This window comes from Protopterus annectens, chromosome 7.part0 (genome assembly GCF_019279795.1).
Source record: "Protopterus annectens isolate FY-2018-M chromosome 7.part0, PAN1.0, whole genome shotgun sequence".
Classification (NCBI taxonomy): Eukaryota; Metazoa; Chordata; order Ceratodontiformes; family Protopteridae; genus Protopterus; species Protopterus annectens.
In genome coordinates, this window is record NC_056739.1 from 138,199,169 (window position 1) to 138,224,715 (window position 25,547).

Genomic DNA, 25,547 nt, shown 5'->3' on the forward strand with positions numbered 1-25,547 from the left:
CTACAGGTTCCTCAAACCAGCTTAGCAACTCTTCACAGATGCCTCAGACTTGGGGTGGGGAGCAACCTTTGCTTCCAGGAAAGTTCCGGGCCTTTAGCCCCGTTCTCAAAGGAAGGAACATATCCGCATAATGGAGATGAGAGCTGTACTTCTAGCCTTACAGACCTTTCACACTCTCTTCCTGCCAGGACTACTACAGAGCCTCACAGACAATATCACAGTCCTTTGGTACATAAACAAGCAGGGGCACAAAATCTCATCTCCTCTGTCATTTGGCCATCAAGACGTAGGAATTGGCTGCCTTATACAAGGTAACTTTGCATGCTGTGTACCTTCCTTCAGCTCAGAACTCAGTGGCAGATGCACTAAGCAGGTCCATGACACAATCTCGTGAGTGGATGCTCCACAGGGATGTGTTCTTGGACCTAGTTCACAGGTGGGGTACTCCGGAACTGGACGTATTTGCTTCCCCTATGAACAGACAACTTCCTCACTTCTGTGCCAGGGTCTCTCATCCACAAGTGTGGAAAGTGGATGCCCTCATTTTCATGGAAGGGGAGGTTCCTCTGTGCATTTCCCCCTTTCCCTTTATTCAGAAAGTCTTGTTGAAAATTCTACAGGACAAACCAAAAATCTTGTTAGTGACACCCTTTGGCGAAGACAGCACTGGTTCCCTTTTCTTCTGCAGTTAGCCAAGGGCCATCATGACAAGTTACTTCACCGGCTGGATCTCCTCACTCAGGACAGGGATCATTGATTCATCCACATGTGCTAACTCTATAGCCGACCCTGGGGTGATCAACTTTTGATCCCTTTCAGGGACCTATTCTCTAAGGACATGCTAAGGGTTTTGCAGGAGACCAGGAAAAAACACTACTAGAAAATCTTACGTTTCCAAGTGGAGAAGATTTTCCATTTGGTACCAGAAAAGGAAAGCGGATCCCTTTTGGGTGGACATTCCGCTAGTACTTTCCTACCTGTGTGAGTTACGCAACAGTGACCTTTCTTACTCTTCAGTTAAAGTTCATTGCTCTGCCTTGTTTGCCTGCTTGCTGTTGACCCCTTCCCTAGCTTCCAAGCTAGAAGTTGTGCTTTTTGTAAAAGGTGTCCTACACTTAAGACCCCCCCCCCCCCAGGAAACTGGTTCCTCCTCCATGGGATCTCAATTATGTCCTGGAAAAACTTACCCAGGCCCCCTTTGAGCCAGCAGCTTTGCTTCCCTAAACAGTGCTTCTGGTAGCCTTAACCTCTGCCAGACGGGTTTCTGAAATTCAGGCATTAATGGATGTTCTTCGTGTTTCACTGTTGCAGTCATTACGTTTGGGTAATCTGCTGGCAGGTTGCCCTCAGTCGGCTTGAATTCCAAAATCTTGGGTCCTGCATTGTTTGCTGTCTCCTCTTCCATGACGTCGGGTCGTCAGGGGTATAAAACAAGCAGCTGACGCCATTTTCTTTGGTCTTTCTTGCCGCGCGGTGCCCGAAGCAGAAGCAGTTCACAAGTGCCAGTCAGCTGACTCCTGAAATTTTTGAATTAGAGTTTCAGAACCGAAGTCTTCACTAAAGCTAAGTACCCCATTGGAGAAACTTTTTTCTTGCTCCATACCGATGTCAGAAAAAGTTAGTAATAACATTACATCTTGGAAGCAAATACCTCATAAGGATTTTCATTTATACTGTATTCCTTGCCTAGGCCCTGATCATAACGTACCTAGCTGTCGGTTTTGTGCTAGATTTAACCAACGCACTATTAAGTGTTGGTATATCTTTGCCTCAAAATATTTTGGAAACAGATTTAACTATCCTGAAATGTCGTCGGATAGTAATCAACTACCGGAGTACACAAAAAACGCAAAGAAAAGGACAGAGACAGACCGTCGAGGTCCAAAACCGACGACGAAGCTTCTCCTAAGCCAGTCGCCGGTTCGCCGGTACTTAGTGAGGTGCTTTCGCAGCCCCTGATACCTGCTACTTTCAAGTCGCAGGCCCCTACCGAGACCCATGCCGCAAGATTCTCAAAGTATTGTACCCGCGGATGTCTCTCCCTCGGATGGGTCCGGAGCCGCTGAGCAGGCACTGGCTTCTGAGGGTGTATTCAGGCCACAACATTTTTATATAAAACCAACGCCAGCTTCAAAATCAAAGACAAAGGCAACTTCTAAAGCTAAAAAACCGACGCATGAGCCACATGCACAGGCCTCTATGCCCAAAAAACAGATGATCAAAATGGCTGAAGACCTAATTACCTTGATCAGGGGTTCCCAACCCCCTCCTGATAAGAGGCCTAGGCAAGACACTGATTATGAATCTTCAGATCAGGTTTCTATTTCTTCTGATTCCTCTTCTGATCAGGAATTATCTATACCACCCTATGAGGATTCTGATGCAGAGGAATCTATCCCATCTGTATCACCTCCTGAAGATTATTCTTTTGGAGAAACCTTGCATACTTTGAGGGAGCATTTTCACTGGGAGAATCAAAATTTCTCAGAATCAAAAAAGAGGCTCAGAGATTTCCTTCTCCCTCAGCATAGGCCTTTAGCCATACCTCCTGTTTTAGACATTGTGGATGATGTGTTTTCGGAGTCAAGCTTGACTCCAGACTCCTTACCTCCGGCTCCCAGCAAGCCAGACAGATATTACAGGGTTCCTGACTCATACAAATTTTTATTTAGAAACCTGATGCTGACCCTGAAACTATTTTGCAGGGCCCAAAAGGTGTTAAGGCCTCAACAGCAAAAAATCCTACCCCCTCTGACAGAGATTCAAGGGCACTGGATAGATGGGGAAAGAAGGTTTATACATCTGCAACCTTGGCAATTAGGGCCTTAAACTGCCAGTTTCATATGCTCAAGTATCAACAACATGTTATGGGACTACTGAAACAGAAAATGATGATGATTTCTGAATGTACAGAAAATAAAGAATTATTATTTAAAATAAAAAATTAAATTAAAAAAATTACAGAAAATAAAAAATTATTGCATGCAACAGAACATGTTGGAAAGCATACTTTGCAATGTGGTTTGGATTCCTTAGAGGCCTCCTGCAGGGCTGCAGTTACTGGATCTGTGATTAGGAGGCATGCCTGGCTAAAAGAGCAAAATTTGTCTGATCATGTTAAAGCTAAATTGCTGGTTGCACCTTTACAGCATGATACTCTGGTATTAAGGCAGAAGAGGTTTTAAAGAAAATGGAAGACAAAGCTAAGTCTATGCAAACTGTAAAAGACTTCTTACAAGTGCAACCACCAAGATTCAGTAGACACTGGCCTACAAAACATTGGTCCTTTCCTGTGTCCGACAGAGCTCAACGGGGCAAATCCAGGCGCCCTAAAGGTTCTAGATACCAGTCACAGGATTCTTACAGGTCAAAGCAATGGGGTGCTTCTACCTCCAAATCTGGAGGACATAAAGCACAACCATACATTAAACAGTCTCAATGACTTCCCACTGCCATCACCAAGCACTTACCTTTTGACAGCAGCTTTGGGGGGAAAATTAGCACTTTATTCTCAAAATTGGCAGTTAATAACCCAGGACAAGTGGGTGTTAAACATAGTATCCCAAGGATACAGATTCCACTTCCATACTCTGCCAATTGCAAACGGTTGGCCAGATCTGCCAAAAAATCAATGGGAAGAGGCACATAAACAGGTTGTGTCGGATATGGGGTCCATTCAGCCAGTACCAGAACAGGAAAAAGGACAAGATTTTTATTCAAGACTGTTCTTGGTACCCAGAAAAGACAAGGACTGGCGCCCAATACTGGATTTATCAATTTTGAACACATACCTGGACATTCCAAAATTCAAAATGCTAACTTTGCAGCAGCATCTGCCCATGCTGGGCAAGAACGCTTAGTTGGTGACATTAGACCTAAAAGAGGCATACCTGCATATCCCAATAACGGAATTGTGCAGAAGATACCTCCGTTTCAAGGCTGGCTTTATGCATTACCAATTCTCTGCACTGCCCTGTGGCTTGTCTACTGCGCCCAGGGTCTTTACAAAGTGCCTGACACCAGTAATTGCATTTTGCAGACAAAGAAGTATACAAATATATCCTTACTTGGATGACTGTCTCATTCAAGCAGAGAACAAGTACATTCTTCCTCAGCACCTGGCGTTTGTGAAAAGGCTTCTAACATGCCTAGGGTACACAATAAATGAAAATAAATCACAACTGGTACCCTCTCAAAAGATAACATTCCTGGGTGCAAGCTTGAATATAACTGCCCAGATGGCTTTCCTCACGCCAGACAAAGGCAACTGACTACGTACACCAAACTGATGGCAACAAAAACCCACTTATCTGCAAGACAAACTCTGCAGGCTTTGGGGTTCATGGCATCCTGCATTCTACTGATTCCATATGCAAGACTGCATATGAGGAAACTACAATGCTACCTAAAAAGTTTATAGAGTCGACATTGTCACAGTCTGGAAACAATGATTCCTCTCATTCCCTGCCTACAACAGGAGTTTCTATGGTGGGCAAAGGCATGTCACCAAAACATGGGATGGGCTTTCACTCTATCCCCTGCCAGACAGACCTTAACAACAGATGCATCAGATTATGCATGGGGGGCCCACCTGGCGGGAAGATGCATTCAGGGCATATGGACCCCAAAACAAATGCATCTGCATATCAACCAAAAAGAGATGTTAGCTGTTCAAAATGCCCTGACAGTCTTCAAGGACTTACTTCATCCAGGACAACTACTGATAAAGACGGACAACACCACGGTTATGTGGTATATAAACAAGCAGGGGGGCATGCACTCATACCCCCTTTGCAAGACTAGCCATGGCACTGTGGGACACAGCCTTGACTTACCAAGTACATCTTCAAGCTTAATTCCTGTCAGGAAAGCAAAATACTCTGGCCGATGATTTAAGCAGAAACCTTATGGACCCTCAAAAGTGGAAACTAGATCCACAAGTCTTCAGCATGATAACAAAGAAATGGGGGAGCCCGGATATAGACCTATTTGCCTCTCCTCGGAATTATCAACTGGAAAAATTCTGAACAAGGACTTATCACAAACAAGCATGGAAAGTGGACGCCCTATCCTTCAGTTGGAAAAACCTTCCAGTGTACGCCTTTCCTCCTCTGCCTCTTCTTCCCAAGGTCCTACTAAAAGTCAGACAAGGAGAAACCAAAGATGATACTAATTGCCCCAGACTGGCCTCGCCAATACTGGTACCCAATCCTAAGGAACATGTCTCAATTCCCAGCTTGATACTTGCCTCAAATACCTCACTTACTGTCCCAGCAAAACAATCAGATCCTGCACAATCAGCTCCAAACACTGAACCTGGCAGCATGGCTGATCATGTAGTTATTCAAACAACTCCTCTCAGTAAAGCTGTGATGGCTGTCATTTTGGAAGCCAGAAGGCCTAGCACTAGAAAATCTTATGCTGATAAATGGAAAAGATTCTGTGCTTGGAACCAAGCACAAGGAACTGATACAGCAGAGTCAAATATTCCTCAGATTTTACAATACTTGACTGAGATGCTTGACAAAGGCCTATCATTTTCATCAATAAAAATCCATGCCTATGCCATCTCGGCTCAGTACAACACAGAGCCACTAATCTTTTCTCATCCTTTACTAAAGCAGTATCTCAGAGGGGCCAAAAATTTAAGGCCTCCCAGAAGATCACCAGTTCCTGCATGGGACCTCAATTATGTGTTGGAAAAGCTCACCCTGCCTCCATTTGAACCAGCTGCTACTGCAGATCTAAAGTTCTTATTGTGGAAAACAGCTCTGCTCCTGGCAATTACTTCAGCAAGAAGGGTCTCAGAGCTACAGGCCCTCGTGGCTGTGGAGCCTTTTATCATATTTTACCCAGACAGGGTGTCCCTGAGGACCAATCCTTCATTTATGCCTAAGATGGTTTCCAGTGTGGCTCTTAACCAAACTATTCATCTGCCAACTTTTTATCCAAATCCGCACAACAAGGGGGAGAGGATTCTGCATTCCTTGGACGTACACAGATAACTAAGATTCTACTTGAACAGGACTAAAGCTCTAAGAAAAACTGACCAGTTACTAGTGACATTTGCTGCAGGATCAGAGGGAAAGGCTATTTCAAAGTGGATAAGCCACTGCATTCGTTTCTGCTACTTACACTATGGAAAACCTGTGCCCAAGGACATTGGGTCTCATTCCACCAGGGCTACAGCTACATCAGCAGCTTTTCTCAGAGGAGTACCAACCAAAGGCATTCTAAAGACTGCTACTTGGAGTTCTGTTCACACTTTTACAAAGCATTATCATTTGCCTCTGTACTCTAAGTCCAGGGCAGGCTTTGCCACTGCAGTTCCGCAGGGCCTTATAGCTGCCCCTAATGCAGTTTAGCTCCAGCCTCCCATCCATAGCTTTGGGATTCTACCCAAATGTAATAACTGCAACAGTGAAACACGAAGAACATAGTACAGTTGTGTACACTTACCATAAATGTAGATGTTCGAGTGTATTCACTGTTGCAGTCCAGGTTACCCACCCGCCATCCCCCCTTTTATTCTGGAGTTTCTCTTTCCTTCACTATCTTCTACAACCTTTGTGGTGTATTTGCTTGTAGATGAAGGTAAAGTTTGTATTGTTGCATGTATATATAGTTTATGTATATATTTTTGCTACCTGTTTGGGGGGCACCTGACATCTGGGGCAAGAAAAACTAAAGAAAATGGCGTTGGCTGCTTGTTTTATACCCCTGATGACCTGACGTCATGGAAGAGGAAGAGGAGACAGCAACCGACGCAGGACCCAAGACTTTGGAATTCAGGCTGACTGAGGGCAACCTGCCAGCAGATTACTGAAATGTAATGACTGCAACAGTGAATACACTCGAACATCTACATTTATGGTAAGTGTACACAACTGTACTTTTCCCCTCCTTTTCTGGTCTTCCACAAAGACAGGGTATCCTTGAAAACTAACCATTCCTTCATGCCAAAAGTGGTAAATGAATTGTCACTTAATCCATCCAATTGCCTACCTTTTTCCTTCACCTCAGTCCTCCAGTGAGAGGATTTTACACACATTAGACATGCATAGACAACTCAGATTACCGTGACAAAACAAAGTCTATCAGGAAGTCTAACCAACTTTTTCTGTCGTTTCATCCCAGGGTTGTGGGCTTGCCTGTGTCCAAACAAACTATACCCACATGGATTTCTAAGGCCATCAGGTTTTGCTATGAATTCCATGGAAAGTCCTTAGCATCTGTCAAGGCACATTCCACTAGGTCAGCTGCATCCTCAGGGGCCTTCCTCAAGGGCCTAGATGCCAACTCCATCTTGGAAGCAGCCACCTGGTCATCTTCACTAAACATTACAAATAGGGCACTGTTTCCAGATCCAGAGCAGGATTTGCTAGGGCAAGTCCGCATGGATTCTTGGAAAATGCTTCCTCTTAGCTTGCCCTTCTCTATCTCCTCCCTGGGTTCCCTTTCAGCTCTGGCACTCTCTCATATGTAAAGAATACTGCAATATTAAATAGAAGGACATAGAGTAGTTGTGTAAAATCTTACCATAACCATAGATGGCCTTCTGTTTTATGTTGCAGTATTCTGTCCCTCCCACCTTCCCCCTGCAGCTTGATCTTTCATAGGATGATTCACCTAGGCACCCTGGGGGTTTTCCTCATGGGACTTTCTTATCCTGAAAATGGTATGTGCAGATATCCCTTTTAGAGTTGAAGTTTTCTGGACCTATGTGCGACGTCCCACATACAGGCAGTGGCTCTAAGCTCTTGTATACAGGCCAGACGTCGGGTCGTTTGGGTAGAATACAAACCCATATGTAAAGAATACTGCAACACAGAAGAGAAGGACATCTATGATTATGGTAAGATTTTACACAACTATTCTTTCTCAATAGTTAGCGGTCTTCACAGAGCCTGGTAAAAGTTAACAGTGACATGTTCACATCTGCTATGTCAAAGCCAATGTATCAAAGGTCTTCCCCTTTTTCACTGGTCACTTATCATACCAATCATAATGTCTTTCTACAATGATGCTTTCCTCCTAATGGTGTATTCAAACTAGGAAAGCTTGATCCTTGACATTTGAGCTTCCAGAGTGAACTCTGGTTGGATCTCGGCAATGACTGATTGATTCATTCTATGAGCAGTCCGTGACATTCATAGTAGTTTATGCCAACACCACAATTCACAACAAAATTCTACCTAGCCTAATGAAAAATGTTTTCCCCGTGGTGCCAGAGGAGGAGGACCACGATCCAAAATCGGTTAAGTATCTCTGGTTCTACGATATTTGATCTGATGTAATTTTCATTCGTTCCTCAACATGTGGGGTTCGGATCTGACCCCCTGATCCAACTCGGCCATCTTTTTCAGTTTCTAGGATCTGACTCTCTACCTCATCCCTTGCCCACAATGCCCCTGACCACTGCAACACCTCAGATCTCGTTTGCCACTCTTCAGGTTCAAATGTGATTGTGTTCTCTCAAGATGTTCTTCGTGTTTCTGTTGCAGTCATTACATTTGGGTAATCTCCTGGCAGGCTGCCCTCAGTCGGCCTGAATTCCAAAGTCTTGGGTCCTGCGTCGGTTGATGTTTTCTCTTCCATGACGTCAGGTCGTCAGGGGTATAAAACATACAGCCGACGCCATTTTCTTCAGTCTTTCTTGCCGCACGGTGCCCGAAGCAGAAGCATTTCGCAAGTGCCGGTCGGCCGACTACTGAAATATTCAAGTTGAGTTTCAGAACCGAAGTCTTCACTAAAGCTAAGTACCCTGTTGGGGAAACTTTTTTCTTGCTTTTTACCGATGTCAGAAAAAGTTAATAATTGTATTACTTGTGGGAAGCAAGTACCTCATAAGGATTTCCATTTATACTGTATTCCTTGCCTAGGCCCTGATCACAACGTGCCTGGCTGTCGGTTTTATGCTAAATTTAGCCAACGCACTATGAAGTATCAAGTTCTAAGGGTTTTGTAAGTGAATTTATCGGGTCTATATTATATCATCGAATGCTTAAAAAGGCGAATGATGATTAAGCGACCCCATGTAAGCGAAAGCTAACAATATCGAAACCTCAGAACAGCGATTTTTTTCCAAGGGAAAAAAATCGCTGTTCCAAAAAAAGAAACGCACTCTAAAACATTACATAAAGTGGGGGGCTCCCCCCCACACCCTCTACTTAAATATACCAACTCCGAGATCGCACTACAGTGCCGAAAAAGGCAAAGTAACTGAAGCGGCCAAGCAAATTCTTTCCCAGGGAAAGAATTTGCTTAAAAGCCGCTTCGCTATTTTGCCTTTTTGTTCTTTTATGTTCGATCAAGACGCATTCGACAGAATACGTCTGCGATCACGTAATAGGAACCCAATTTATCAGCATATTTTACTAACATTTTTCCACTTTAGTAATCCTCCTCAGTTTTATTAGTTCTCCCTTACTCTTATTTCCAAGATTTTTGTCTTGGTATCTTTTCTACCATAGTCAGTAGTCTTTTTGTCTTTACCTCACTTTGAGGTAGTCTGCTATTACCATTATTGGTATATTCTTTTCTTTTTCTTTCTTCTCTCCCCTTGTATATAAAAAAAGTAAATAGTACAAACTAGTTTATTCTTGGCTTTAACTAGTTTTGCTGTTTGTAGTTGTGTGATCCTGTTTTATTTTTCTTCCAGTATGGCTGACAAGACTATTGGTTTTAAGAAGTAAACTTCTTGTGGGCATAAGATTCCGAATTCTGATGCCAACTGGGAGAGTGCATTTATTGCTTAGACTGGTCACATTTGGACACCCCCTGTTCCATCTGTGCTGCCTTTAAATCTAAGGCCATTAGTGACAGGCGAAATAAACTTGACTTGAAGGATCATTTATCAACATCTGCTCCTTCTACAAGTACCTCTGTCAGGGGCTCAACCCCGCGTACAAAAGTCTAAGGAGCCCAGGGAGTACCATAAACGCTTTGCTGTCTGGTTTCCAAAGAGTCCTCTTCCTTCGGAGCCACCAAAGGAAGCTGCTAAGATCTCAGGATCTTAAGCCTTTGGATCCAATACTCGTGTCTCCATCTGCTCAGCCCTGTAGTCTGAGGTTTTCTCCTGAACCAGTGTCATCCAGATTGAGGTCTCCCTTTCTGCAGGACACACCTAAAAAGATTTCTAGGCCACCCCCCACTTCCTCCTCCGTAAGGTCATCCTGAAGTCTGTTTGAGGCGGAGATGGACAAGATGATGAGAAAGTTCCTCAGAACACATATCCAGATGGGGGTCTTGCCAGTTCAGTCTCCCTTCAGATTTGTGAGCCGTAAACCATCCTTTCAGTCTGTTGTTGCTCCTTCTCTGATCCAGCCTTCAGTTTTGGAGCCTTTGGATCCAAGATCCCTGAGAGTCGAGGCATCAGATCCAAAGATCCCTTTGTCTTCCACTCCGGCAATGTCCTTGATCCACTCGGCTCTGATCCCCTCGGAGCCAAAGCATTGGTATTAGATCTGATGGGTTGGTTGACTTCAACTCTGCTGTTGGAGCCATTGCTTCACCTCAGAGCTTCGCTACTGGACAATTCGGCTCCAGCTTTTCCTTTGGAGCGGAGGGTTGGGGAGGGCCTGAAATTGTCTGCTCCGAGAGCTTCAGCTCCAAGTGGATTGTCCTCTGTTTCCCCTGGCCCTTTTGCCTTCAGAGTGGTGGAGAAGGTTCTCACCCAAGAGTAACCTCGACTCTTCCATCATCAGATCCATCCTTTGTTCCTCCTTCGGATCTTGTGTCTTAGTTTGCTAATTCAGCCCCTCAGGGACATTCAGCCTGTATGAGCTTCTCGTCAGTCCCCACTCTGGAACTTCCCCACCTCTTCTGATACCTCACCAGAAGACCCCACTGAAGAAGTCCTTTGGAAGAGGTTGTGCAAAAGAAGGCACTTAGAATCCCCGCAGGAATCTGTTACGGAAGACACCAATTTTGATGAAGGAGAAGGGTCCTCCAGATCTCCACCTGAAGATGTCTCGTTCACAGACATCCTAGAAATTCTTAGTCAGAAAGGTGGTTGGTCTTAAACCCCTTCCCAGGAGGAGTCGGTGGTCCTGGAAGCCTTGGAGTCTGGACCATCTACATCTTGGGTTATCCCCCCTGAGGATGAGCTTATAGACCTTGTATCCCACAGAGCATGGAAGGAACCAGAGTCCGTGGAGCCAGTCTGCAAATGCCCAAAGTTTTAAAGTGCCCCTGCTGATGGACAGTACTGGACTAAAGGGATTCCTCTATATGTCATGGTTGTTGTGGCAGCCACCAAGAAGGAGCTAGCTGAACAAAGTTCCACTGTCCATCTCCCTTACAGGGAGTCTAGGGCATTGGACAGATTTGGGAAGCAAGTGTTTGCTTCATCGACCTTTGCCCTGTGATTGCTGAACTACCTGGTACATTTCAGCAGATTACAGAGGGACTCGGTAAAGGAACTCTCTAATTCTACCCCAGGGTCCTTGTCCACAGGCGAACAGAAGTCTTTTTCCTCACGGATGACCACCCTACAGTCTGCAACATATGCATCCATGAAGTTAATCTCGCACGTAGCTTCCCCATAGATGAACTTCTCTTCCCATTTACTTATGGTCAGATTGGCATAGGTATTTGTTACAGCAGTACCTGAAACTTGATGATATATCTATATATATGCTAGGAATATCATTTGTGGAGTATGCTTTCCAACAACTTGCAATTGCATATGATGATGTCCGGGTACTCCTTTAAGAATGAAGATACTGGACATGACATGAGGTTGAATTATTTGATATCATGATGTCCGGGTACTCTTTTAAGGACGAAGACACTGGACATAACATTAGGTTGAATTATTTGCATATCATGCTGTCTGGGTACTTCTTTAAGAACGAAGACACTGGACACGACATGAGGTTGAATTATTTGATATCATGATGTCCGGGTACTCTTTTAAGAACGAAGACACAGAACATCACATTAGGTTGAATTATAATTATACTGATATTCAAATGTAACTGAAAATGTTGACACACTGAATGAAACATCTGACTTAATTGCTTATTGTAATTATTTCTGAATTAACCAAAACTGTTACTGCCTCCAGGTAGGAAATTAGCTACAGTTTTTCACTTTAGCATAATTTTGTTTTAAATGTTTTGCAGATCGCCCTGGTTTAATAAATGTGAAACAGGTTGAAGATATTCAGGATAACATTCTCCAGGCACTGGAACTCCACCTACAAGCCAACCATCCAGACTCACAATACCTCTTCCCAAAACTCTTACAGAAGATGGCAGATCTGCGTCAGTTGGTTAATGAGCATGCCCAGCTAATCCAAAAGATCAAGAAAACCGAATCTGAAACCTCACTGCATCCGCTGCTTCAGGAAATCTATAAAGATATGTACTGAATGTTTTAATGTAGAAAAGCCATGGCAGCAGAAACAAACTGCACTGAGACGAAAATACTGACGTCTTCCACAGTTGCTACTTGAAGAGACTTTTATACAAAGTTAACACAAAATTATCTCAAGTTACTTTTATATTAAAGTAATCAGCTGCTCACAGAAAGTGGTTTGCCAGTTTACCTTAAGTATCTACAGCTACTTCTGCTTTCCTTTGTTTTTTTTTTTGGGGGGGGGGGGGGTTGTTTTTTTTTTTTTTAATTGTTAACCTGTTTCTCAGATGAATTTACATTCAACAGATTTTTTCTATTCTACCTCCCCTGCCAAGCATTCAGAATACTGAAATGCTGACTTTTTTCTTTAATGACATTTGTAACAGATCAGATCATGTTATCTTTCATAATGTTTATAACTGTTGGGTAATATACTGAACTCTATACCTTCCAGGCCTCAAAGAAGTTCTTATATCTAGTGTTTGTGTTCCTCGCCTGATTGAAGACTGAGTGATTTTTTTTTTTTTTTTTTTTTTTTTAAGAAACTTTCTACACTCCACTGCAACTTGAAAGTTACTGGCTCAAACTTCCTGGTTGACTGTGAGCGATTGCTGGAAAATACCTTGTATATCCAGAGTTATATTCCCAGTATAGTTCAGAGCTTTTGTATATTCATCACCAGAGCTTTGTAAATGAGTTCTTGTTGCACTTTGTTTTAGGGGGGGGTGAACATGAGAGCAAAGTAGTGAACATTAAAATACCTTGTTTCAGATCATGCTATCACCAGAAAGTAATTTCAGGTTCTGCTTACTCCTTTCCTCCATCTGTTTTGGATGGCATTATAATACAGCTTACTGTATTGTGTTTTCAGGTAAAGTTCCCAGTTAGTAGTGTCCCACAGAGCCCAATGATCTTGGTGTTAGAACCCAGCAGTAGCCGCTGCTTAAGGCACATCTGAGGCCACATTGTGTTTTGAGACTGAATATAGCTAGTCCTGAACCTGTTGTGATCTGTTGTATTCATCGGGTCAAGAGTCAGGAGTTGGACCTTTCTCCTGCTAAAGGTTAGCACTCATAAGTGGATTTAGGTCCGTTCTCAGCCAGCAGCATATCACAAGAAGCTTTCTGTTTCAGATAGCATTTTATGGTATTTCATAAAATATCCTGTAGTATATTTTTGTCGGTTATGGGCTTTCTGGCCCCAGTTATCTTGTAGCACTAATGAACTTTTAGTGGCCGATTGAAGTTTTCATTCACTTCAGTTTAGAGCAGAGTACTAATATAATGAATCCATAGTTTAAACTGGGACACACTGCTCCTGTCTTCCTTGTTAGATATCATAAAACATCAGCAGAGGGACAGAACTGCTGGGGTTTGGTGCTTTTTGGCTCAGGTATCCATCATTTCTGTTTAGATCCCCACCTTAGCAGCTTCCACCAGAAGTATTAACTGTCCTTTTTCACTGTAGTTGTGTCATAAAACTTGGAAAAATCCTGTTGTCTGCTCTTTTTTCCCCCTCTTTGTGTAGAAGCTGATATTCTGTAGGTTGGTCAGGCTATAATATGTTAATTACATGTAAAACTGTCCATTGGTGCTGCTCGCATTCCAGGCTCTCATAAGGCTTGCACTTTCCGAAGCCTTCTGGTAAGTCATGTTCAAATTCCAACTCTAGTGAGACATTTGTAGTGCTGCTGGAACTTTGGAAATTGGTAACAGCCTTGTAAAACCATGTAAACATGATTGTAATAAAATAAATAATAATGTTTGTTTCCAAATATTCAGTCTTCTGTAAAGTTTTGGTTGTGTGTTTATAAGCTTCAGGATAGAACACATTTACTGCTAAATAAGTCTGACATCTGCATGCGAGAGTACTCCTTATGTGCAATTTGTGGCTTGACGCAGCCTGTCGAAGAGTAGCTCTACTTTTCTTGCAAACTGATATGATGTATGTGAGACTTGAACTGCTGCTGTTTTGTTCCTTCTGCTGATCAAGTCTTCCAGTGTTCTCCTCTGCGGTGTAGCTTGTGAGTGCTACTTACTACCAGGTTAGTATTTCTGTACTCATGTGCTTCTCTTCACCTTATCATTTTATCATTTATGTGGCCTTTGTTCTCCATAGTCATTTCCACTCCCTATCAAGAGTCTTCTACCATGTTGCCCAACTCCCCTCTCTCCCCAGCTTTTAGTCTAAGGTTTTCCTTTCTTTGAGAATGTTTTTGACTAGTGCTATTGTTTCTTTGTTTCAGTTTTGTGTGCCAACTAGCCAAGATCATGCCTACAAAGGGTCTTTGGACCAGTGTACTTAATCAGTTAAATGTATAATAAAACAAATGCTCCCCCTTGCTAGTCATTCATTTGGCACATTCATTACTTAGAGATAGACTATTTGTTCTCAAGTAAACTTTGAAGGGGGGTTGTCATCTGCAAATCAGGCGTGGAGTCCCCTCCCCATACCTGACTTCTACCCACTGTGGCTTGCAGGTTTTAGTAATTGCTGCTCACAGAAGGCAAATACATGCCAACCGCTTTGTAAGTGCTGTACTGCTACAGTGCATCATTGCTGCAGGTTATACGACTACACTACTACAGCGAGCTGAACTGCCATCCTCTCCTAGGATGGGCAGTCTGCGATCAGCCAACTCATTCTTCTTTTCCCTGCTTGGTTCTTCCCATACCCATGCTGCTAGTCAAATATAGTTCATCCGGCAGGGAGTCGGGGCTTCATCCCTCCATTCCACAAAGCCAAGTTAAGCCGTTGCTTTAACACCCTTCCCTGTAGAACTAGACCAAGACCTGCATTCTGCTTTATATTCTGTGTCCTTGATGACATCTGAGATAACTTCCTGTTTAGTTAACTTGCCTCTCTATATTACTTTTTATGTTATTCCACCAGGAGAGTCTTTGAATTTATACCCTCACCTTCTTCTTTCCCGTTCTTCATCAGTCACCACTAAAACCACCTAATTCATGTTTTTCATTGTACATTTTTGCACTTGTGTTCATCTCTTTCCCCCAACGTCTGTCCTTTTTTTCCTGAACTTCATACCTCTTTATAACACATGCAGCTGTTTGCTAATTACTTTGATCATTTTTGCAGCAAAACACCTGTCACAGTCCTGCTCATTCATGTACAAATCTTATTGTCCTGACTCCCCACACTGTATATGATAGAGAAGTCCTTCTGTTTCTATGTTGCAGTATTCTTAACATGGGGGATTCACTGCCAAAGGCAGTCCCAACATTCCACCAGTATACAAAAGACTTTAACCACTACAAGGTACGTGGGACATCACACATAGGCTAGCATCCGGCGTCTGCCATAAAAGTGACATATGCACTACCATCTTCAGATCTTCTGTGCCACCACTCCGAATGCCATCTGCGATTATTGATCTGCTAGCCCGAGTTGTTTGCTGGATAGAAGACTTGCGGATAAGTGCCCCGTTGGAGTTTTCTTTTATATTTTGCTACTGCTTTTTTGCTGTGAGGTTACATTCATCCAAAAAGGACAGATGCCAGTGTGGAAGACAAATTCCACATAAGGATAGTTATGATCAATGTCTCTTCTGCTTAGTTCCCAACCACGACTATAAGTCTTGTCCTATCTGTAAAGCTTTCATCCCTAAGGCCTCTCTTAATATTTATCTGGAGAATCAGAAACTGAAAAGGTTAGCATGTGAGATTATGGATAATATGTCGGGGTCTTCTGCTGAGCCTGCTATGAAGAAGGCTAAGAAAGTTAGGCCTGAAGCTTCAGCTGCACCTCCCTTTCCAGACGTCTCTCTTTCTCTCTCGAGGCTGATGAAGGCCCAGAGACCGGTCTGGATTTCGACTCTGATTCTAAGGCTGGTACCACTTTGGAGGTCACAAGGGATCCTGCCATCTGCACGTCCTTGGAGGCTTTGCAGACGTCTGCATCAGATGAACAGGGGGAACCAAAACTCATCATTTCAGAAGGCCCTTGATGTACTCCATAAATTTTAGTAAGGGAGGACATTCTGACAAACATCTTTGAATGTAGGTCTACATCCAGTCTCTCCAACCTTCACAGAGCTGATGTTCCTTTGGGGGAAAAAAAAAAAAGTAGAAAACCAAACATGTTTTTGCCCCTCAGGACCCACCTGCTGATTGGCAAGTTTTCACACAAGCCTTGTTGAATGTCCTTATGGCCCTTAAACCTCCCTCATGGGTGTCCCATTCCTAGTCCTCTAACCTCTTCACCAAAGAAAATGATCAGAGTGCAGGATTCTTCTGAAGAGGGTTTCCTCAGAGGATGAATCCTTGGACTATTCTGCTCAAATTACCCCCCCCCCCCCTTGGAGTATACCTCCATTGAGGAAGAGTCCAATAGCACAGTCTCTCCTGGTGAAGATATCACCTTTGGAGAGACTATTGACAGGATGAGGGAGTATTTTAAGTGGGACTGCTCTCAGGATTCTGAGGTGCAGAAAAGGTACTATGAGTTGCTTCAAATGTATTCTCCCTCTCCTTCTGCTGTCTCCACTTTTACCAGCTTTTATTAATGCCTTTTCTTCTGCATCAAAAACTCCAGACTCTCAACCCCCTGCCAGTAATAGATTCTATAAAGTCCCAGAGGACTGTAAATTTCTTTACAAATGTCCATCAGCAGATCCAGTGACTGTTTATGTGGCTGCTGATTAAACTTGCTAGACTATTGCCATCCACTTCTATTCATCCTTCAAATAGAGAGAGTGAGACCATGGAAAGCTTCGGGGAAAAGGTTTGTACCTCGGCCACCCTAGCTTTCTTTGCTATCAGTTACCAAACCCATATCTCAAAGTATGCTTTGGCTGTCCTTTCACAAGCTTCTCAGCTTCTTCTGGACCTTCCTGAGTCATAAGTTAAGTCGCAGCTTTCGTCTCTTCTGGGGACTTCAACCCAGGTAGCATGCCACTCCATTAAATGCAGCTATGATGTAGCTGAAGCATCTGCTAGAGCAGCTGCATCTGGCTCTGTTTTGCAGAGATGCACCTAATAGTGGCTTCAACCACTTCCTGATGACTTTAAGGCTAAATTACTGGGCACTGCCATAGATAAAAAGGCTTTGTTTTGGGCTGCAGCAGCAGACTTGTTCAAGTCTTTGCAAGAGAAAGACAGGGAATTACAGGACCTAAAACACATCTTTGTCTCCGGTTCCTAAATTCCAAAGGAATTACCCAGCTAAAACTCACTTTTTTTTAGGAAACAGTCTCACATTCCTGCTTCCAGAAGTAAGAGGGGTGTTAGGAGAAACCTACTGCCTCCAAACCCTCTCAGCCTGCTCCTGTTCAAAAACAGCATTTTCTAGACAAGCCAGGTAGTCTGTGACTACCAACATTTTCTAAGGCACTTTCCCCCTCTCTCTGCGCCTTTCCTTGTTCCTTCCAGTCTGGGAGCAAATAACTCAAGATTCATGGGTCCTTCCCATTATCCACAAAGGATAGTTCATGGCGTGGAAAACTCTTCCACATTTCATGGGTATTCCTCAACCACCTCGAGAGCAACTACAGATGTACATGTTTCACTGTTGCAATCATAACATTTGGGTTATCCCTGCCAGGGTAGCCCTCGGCCGGCCTGAATACCAGAGGCTTAGTATTTCTGCATCAGTTGCTGTCGCTTGAGGACTAACGTCAGATCGTCAATAGTATAAAGCAAGGCAGCTGACGCCATTACATCAGTCTTTCATGCCTTGGAACCCAAAGCAGAAGCAGTTCACATGAATGCCGGTTGGCCGCTACCTGAGTTTTCGTCTCCAAATTGAAGTTGAAGTCTTTTAAAGCCAAGTTCCCCATTGGGGATCCTTTTTTCTTGCATTAACCAATGTCAGAAAAAGTTAACAGTTGTTTCGCCTGTGGAAAGCAAATACCACACCAAGACTTCCACTCTTACTGCGTCACTTGTTTAGGCCCAGACCACGACATCCCCCATTGTTGCTTCTGTGCTTCGTTCAATGCCAGAACTATCCATCATCAGGCCCTTATTGTAGCCAGATATTTTTGTTTACAGTCTTCGAATTCTGATATGGCTTCAGTAAGCCATCCAACAGCAGATCTTTCGAAAAAAAACGTAAAGATAAAAGACAAAGACAGACCACACAGGTCCAAACCTACCGACAGTGCTTCTGTTAAGCTAGTCGTCAGTCCCCCGGTACTCAGTGAGGCACTTTCGCAGCCCCTGATGCCCCCTTCTGTTGATTCGCAGGCTGCTACCAAGACCCTTTCAGAGTCCGGTATGCCGCAAAACTCTTCTTCAACTAAGGATCCTGCAGTCGTCTCTACCTTGGATGGGTCTAGAGACGCTGAGCAGGCACCAGCTTCCGAGGAAGTCCTTCGCCCTACCGAATCTTGACACAAACCGACATCTTCTTTCACAACTACCCTTCTTTCAAAAATGACAGAGTTTCTTATGCCTAGACTTCGAACCACACCCAAGAAACTGACGACCCACTCTCGGGCACCTGCTACCTTGCCTCAGTCTCAAATGTTTAAAATGGTGGAAGACCTTATCATGCTGATCAGGGGAAGCCAAGCTACCCCCTCAAAAAAGAAAAGAAATCTCTCCAATGTACTTTTGCCTGAACAAGAGTCAGATGATTGTGATGCATCTGACTATGAAGACATGCAACTCCTCTCCACTTGAGGATTCTGATGCAGAGGACTCCATTCCTTCAGCCTCTCCACCAGAGGATTTTTCCTTTGGGGAAACCCTGCATACTTTAAGGGAGCATCTCCAGTGGGAGAGTCAGGACTACCCTCAGTCTAAAAAAAAACTCTGGGAATTCTTAGATCTTCCGCAACACAGACCCTTGGCCATCTCCCCAGTCCTGGATGTTGTAGATGATGTTTTCCTTGAATCCAGCTTGACTCCTGACACCCTACCTCCTGCTCCCAGAAAACCAGACAGGTGTTATACTGTCCCTGACTCACACAAATATCTTTTTAAAAATACAACAGCTGACCCTGAGGTCATTTCTCAAGGGCCAAAAGGGATTAAAGCAACCTCTGCTAAGAATCCCACACCCTCAGACAAGGATTCCTGAGCATTGGACAGATGGGGTAAAAAAGTATACATCTCAGCTACTCTTGTTATCAGGGCACTAAATTGTCAGTTCCATATGCAAAATTTCAGCAACATACCCTGGAACCCCTTAAACAGAAAATGTCTTCCCTTCCTGCTTGGGCAGAATCTAAAGACTTACAAGACTTGATGCATTCTGCAAGCCAAGTAACTAAACACACTTTGCACTGTGGTTTTGACGCCCTAGAAGCTTCTTGCAGGGCAGTAGTCACTGGATCTGTCATTACAAGACATGCATAGCTTAAGGAACAACCCCTGCCAGACCATGTCAAATCTAAATTGTTGGATGCCCCCTTGCACAAAGATAACTTATTTGGCACTAAGGCAGAAGAGGTCTTAAAGATGGAAGAAAAAACAAAATCTATGCAAACAGGTAAGGATTTCTTACAAGTCCAGCTCCCTATGTTCAGCAGGCATTGTCCCTCCAAGCACTGGTCCTTTCTTGTTCCAAGTAAAGCGGCCCAGCCTAGGCCCTGTGGAAACAGACCCCCCCACCCAGACAGCAGCCCCAGGGAATGCAGAGAGCTAAGCAGTGGACTATCTCCACTTCAAAACCAGGGAGTTCTGAGCCACCCCCCCTTATGGTAAGAACTCACAGTGACTCACCTCCTCCCCCCTCTGCCTACCTTCACTTACCCCTAGGAGGAAAACTCTCATTTCACTCAAGCACCTGGGCCACCATAACCAAGGACCAATGGGTTGTGAACATTGTGTCCCAGGGATACAAATTTTCCTTCCATACCCTTCCAACCCCAAAAGGGTTCCCAGATCTACCACCAAATCAGTGGGCAGAGGCTCAAAAGCAAATCCTTTCCCTTCTCTCTATGAGAGCAGTAGAGCACGTTCTTGCAGAACAGATAGGCCAAGGCGTCTACTCCAGACTTTTTCTGGTGCATGGAAAAGAGGGCAATGTGGCACCCCATCCTCGATCTGTCAATTCTAAACACCTTCCTGGTGATCCCAAAATTCAAAATGCTCACCCTCCAGCAGCTGCCACCCATGCTCTCCAAGGATGCCTGGCTAGCCACCCTAGATCTAAAAGAGACCTGCCTCCACATTCCTATCAGGGAATCATGCAGGAAATATCTCCGCTTCAGGGCAGGATCTCTACAATTTCAGTTCTCTGCACTTCCCTTTGGCTTATCTACTGCCCCCAGAGTTTTTACAAAATGTTTGGCTCCGGCCATTGCCTTTTGCAGACAAAGAAATATTCAGATGTACCCATACTTAGACGACTGCCTTATTCAGGCAGACAGCCAGGAAAAGCTGCTCAAGCACCTGGCCTTTGTAAAGACACTACTAACCTCCCTAGGATACACAATCAACAAAAAGAAATCCAAACAGGTGCCCACCCAAAGGATAATCTTCCAGGGAGTAAGTCTGGACACAGCAGCCCAGATGGCATTCCTTACACCAGGGAAACAAATTTTCCTGACAACCTACTTCTCTCAACTAGCCACCAGGCCCCAGCTATCTGCAAGGAAGATCCTGCAGGCTCTGGGGTTCATGGCATCTTGCATACTACTCATTCCATGTGCCAGACTGCATATGAGGAAACTTCAGTGGTACCTAAAGAGACTTTGGTGTCAACACTCTCAAGACCTGGAAACTATTCTACCTATAATTCCTTGCCTCAGAAAGGAATTTCTTTGGCGGGCAACAGCGTGCTTCCACAACAAGGGAGTGCCCTTCTCACCACCCTTCACCACCCAGACCCTCACCATAGAGGCATCTAACTATGCTTGGGATGCACACCTGGATGGCAGGTGCATACAGGGCCAATGGAGCCCCCAGGAAATCCCTCTGCACATCAGTCAAAAAAAGTTGATGGCTGTGCAGCATACCTTGATAGCTTTCAAACCCCGTCTCTCTCTAGGGGTTCTCCTGATCAAAACAGACAACACCACTGTGATGTGGTACATCAACAAGCAGGGAGGGACTCACTCCTACCCTCTATGCAGGCTGGCCATAACCCTTTGGCTCACAGCCTCTTCCATGCTACTACACCTGTTAGCACAATTCTTACCAGGCTCTCTCAACTCTCTCGCAGACCAATTAAGCAGAAACCTTCTGGACCCACACGAGTGGCAACTCAACAGAAGTGCCTTCACCCTAATAACTCAGAAATGGGGAACCCCGAAGGTCAACCTGTTTGCCTCGCACACCAACCATCAGCTCAGAAAATTCTGCACCAGGAAGCATCACTTGGAAAGTGGATGCTTCCCTGGGTCAGTCTATTGGTCTATGCCTTTCCTCCCCTACCTCTCATCCCCAGGGTACTGCTCAAAATAAGGGAGGAAAAACCAAGGAGCATTCTTATAGCCCCAGACTGGCCCCAACACTGGTACCCCTTCCTGCCCAGCCTGTCCCAGCTGCCTCCATGGCATCTTCCTCAGATTCCAAACCTCCTGACCCAGAGGGAAGGGGAATTCATGCATCCCAAATTGCAGACACTCAATTTAGCAGCTTGGCTTATTCCCTAACCCCGAACCAATCTGCCATTCTAAGTAAACAGGTTCTGGATGTTATCCACAAGGCCAGACGCTCTAGCACAAGAAAGTCTTATGCAGATAAAAGGAAAAGGTTCTGCACCTGGATCCAGGCTAAGGGAGCCAATACGGCACATCCCTCCATCCTAGATTACTTAGCTGACCTACTACACAGTGGTCTCTCTTTCTCCTCTATAAAAATTCATGCCTCTGCTATTTCTGCTCATTTTCCCACTGAGCAGCCCCTTTTCTCACACCCTTTAATCAAACAGTTCCTCAGAGGAGCTAGCAACTTGAGGCTTCCCCAGAAGGGCACCAATGCCAGCTTGGGACCTCAACTTTGTCTGGAAAAGCTCACCCTGCCCCCTTTTGAACCAGCTTCTTCTGCAGAGCTAAAATGTCTGTCTTGGAAGACAGCTTTCCTTCTGGCTCACTTCAGCCAGAAGAGTCTCTGAGCTGCAAGCACTCATGGCTGTGGAACCCTTCATCATCTTCCATGCAGACAGGGTATCCCTCAGAACTAACCCATCCTTCATGCCTATGGTGGTGTCCAGTTTGGCTCTCAACCAATAAATTTATATGCCCTTTCTTTCTTAATCCTCAGAACAATTCTCTAGATGTGCACAGACAGCTCAGATTCTATCTGGACAGGACTAAATCCTTCAGAAAGTCTGATCAGTTGCTGGTTAGCTTTGCTACAGGGGTGGAAGGCAAAGCCATCTCCAAATGAATAGCACACTGCATCCATTTCTGCTACAAACAGCATGGAAAGCCTCCCCCTAAGGGGGTCAGGGCACACTCCACCAGAGCAGCCTCCACCTCTACAGCTTTCCTAAGAGGAGTCCCCACCAGGGACATTCTTGAGGCTGCCACCTGGACATCTGTTCTCACTTTTACCAAGCATTGTCACCTGCCTCTCTTCTCCAAATCCAGAGCAGGGTTTGCCTCTGCAGTCTTACAGGGCATCCTAGCCAGCCCCTAGTTTCCTTGACTGCCTCCACCCATTTCCTCAGTTTTGGGAATCTACCCAGATGTGATGGCTGCAACAGTGAAACACGAAGAACATAGTACAGTTGTGTACACTTACCATAAATGTAGATGTTTGAGTGTATTCACTGTTGCAGTCCTGGTTTCCCTCCCTCTATCCCCCTTTATTCTCTTTTTTTCCTTACAAGGGACATATTGGTATTTATTTTCCACCAGAACCTGACCTCCTACTTTGGGGGCTCCTGACAGGTTAGGGCAAGAAAAACTGATGTAATGGCGTTGGCTGCCTTACTTTATACTACTGACGACCTGACAGCAACCGATGCAGAAATACTTAAGCCCCTGTTATTCGGGCCTGCCGAGGGCTACCCTGGCAGGGATAACCCAAATGTGATGACTGCAACAGTGAATACACTGGAACATCTACATTTATGGTAAGGGTACACAACTGTACTTTCTTTCCTGAGGTGCTCCAGGTATTGAAATTCCAGGGAACTATTCAAGATATTCCACTGCATCAAAGAGGAAGAGGTTTCTACACCAGGATTTTTCTGGTTCCCAGAAAACATGGCCCTTGGAGACGTGTTCTGCATCTTTCACACCTCAACACCTTCCTAAAGGTCCCAACCTTCCGGATGCTTTCTCTGTCTACTTTGTTTCCCCTTGTCCTTCCACAAGTCTCCCCTGCATCAAGGATGCTTACCTTTACATTCCCATTCACACCCTTTTCAGGAAGTATTTGCATTTTTCTGTTACTTCATCACATGTTCAGTTCTTTGCTTTGCCCTTTGGTCTCTCTATGGCACCATGGGTATTTACAAAATGCTTGTCTGCTGTGATTGCTTATTGCAGACTCCAGGATGTACAGATCTTTCCATATCTGGACAACCTCGTGCTTCAGGCACTCCTTCCACAGACCTTGCAACAGAATATCAATGTCACTATTTCCCTTCTTCAAAGACTAGGTTTTCACTTTTCAGCCAAATTCTTCCAAGACCTCCTCCCTATGCAGTCTCTTACAGACAGGGAGATGTTCTTCGTGTTTCACTGTTGCAGTCATTACATTTGGGTTATCTGCTTGCAGGTAGTACTCAGTCGGTCTGATTAACAAAGTCTTGGGTCCTGTGTCAGTTGCTGTCCCTTCTTCCATGACGTCAGGTCGTCAGAGGTATAAAACATGCAGCCGATGCCATTACATCAGTCTTTCGTGCTGTGCAGTGCCCGAAGCAGAAGCAGTTTGCAAGTGCCGGTCGGCCAACTCCTGAAATTTTCGTTTTCAAGTTTCAGAACCGGAGTCTTCAACTAAAGCTAAGTACCCCATTGGGGAAACTTTTTCTTGCTCCTTTCCGATGTCAGTAAAATTTAATAATTGCATTACTTGTGGAAAGTAAATACCTCATAAAGATTTTCATTCGTACTGTATTCCTTGCCTAGGCCCTGACCACGATGTACCTTGCTGTCGGTTTTGTACTTTATTTAATCAGCGCACTATCTGTCGTCGGTATATTTTCACCTCTAAATATTTCGGGTCTCGGTTTAATTATCCAGAAATGTTGTTGGTTAGCCATCCAACTACCGGGATTAAAAAAAAAATGCAAAAATAAAGACAGAGACAGGCCGCCGAGGTCCAAAACTGCCGCCGACGCTTCTCCTAATCCAGTTGCCAGTTCACCGGTACTCAGTGAGGCACTTTCAAAGCCCCTGATACCCGCTACTTCTGATTCGCAAGCCTCTACCGAGACTCATTCGGAGTCCGGTGTGCCGCAAGATGCTTCAACTATGGAACCCGCGGATGTCTCTACCTTGGATGGGTCCAGAGCCGCTGTGCAGGCACCGGCTTCTGAGGGTGTATTCAGGCCTATGGACATGCATATTAAATCGATGCTGCCTTCTTTACTTAGGCCTAAATCTCGATCCATGCCTAAAAAACTGATGCCCAGGCCACATGCTCAAGCGTCTATGCCTAAAAAAAACAAATGCTAAGAATGGCGGAAGATCTAATAACTCTTATTAGGGGTAGCCACCCCCCCCCACCCCCACCCCCGTTCTAAGAGGCCTAGGACTGAAGTTGATTATGAATCTTCTGATCAGGATTCTGTTTTTTCTGATGATCTGGATTTACCCTTATCTACTTATGAAGATTGTGATGCAGAGGACTCCATTCCCACTGCTTCCCCTCCTGAGGATTTTTCTTTTGGGGAAACCTTACATACTCTAAGGGAGCATTTCCACTGGGAAAGCCAGGATTTTTCTGATTAAAAAAAGAGGCTTAGGGATTTCCTTCTCCTACCTCAGCGTAGGCCTTTAGTTATTCCTCCTGTACTAGACATTGTTGTTGATGCTTTTTTGGAGTCTAGTTTGGCCCCTGATTCCCTGCCTCCTGCTCCCAGAAAACCTGACAGATACTACAGGGTCCCTGAGTCCCACAAGTTCCTTTTTAAAAATCCTGTTACAGATCCAGAGACACAGGGCCCAAGGGCATTAAGGCTTCTACTGCTAAAAATCCTACCCCTTCTGATAGAGACTCCAGGGCACTGGATAGATGAGGTAAGAAGGTTTACACTTCTGCAACCTTGGCCATTAGGGCTTTAAACTGACAGTTTAATATGTTAAAGTATCAGCAACATGT

General features: G+C 44.5%; 1 protein-coding gene across 2 annotated transcripts in view; it reads left to right on the plus strand.

Moving 5' to 3' along the window:
* Nucleotides 1–14,137, plus strand: part of PPARD (peroxisome proliferator activated receptor delta) — a 598,118-nt gene extending 583,981 nt beyond the window's left edge. For both annotated transcript variants that reach the window (XM_044076576.1, XM_044076577.1), the window contains exon 7: nucleotides 12,129–14,137. In XM_044076576.1, the coding sequence (XP_043932511.1) occupies nucleotides 12,129–12,376 (248 nt within the window). In that variant the 3' untranslated portion in view covers nucleotides 12,377–14,137. The remainder of the gene's footprint in view (nucleotides 1–12,128) is intronic.
* The last annotated feature ends 11,410 nt before the right edge of the window (nucleotides 14,138–25,547 follow it).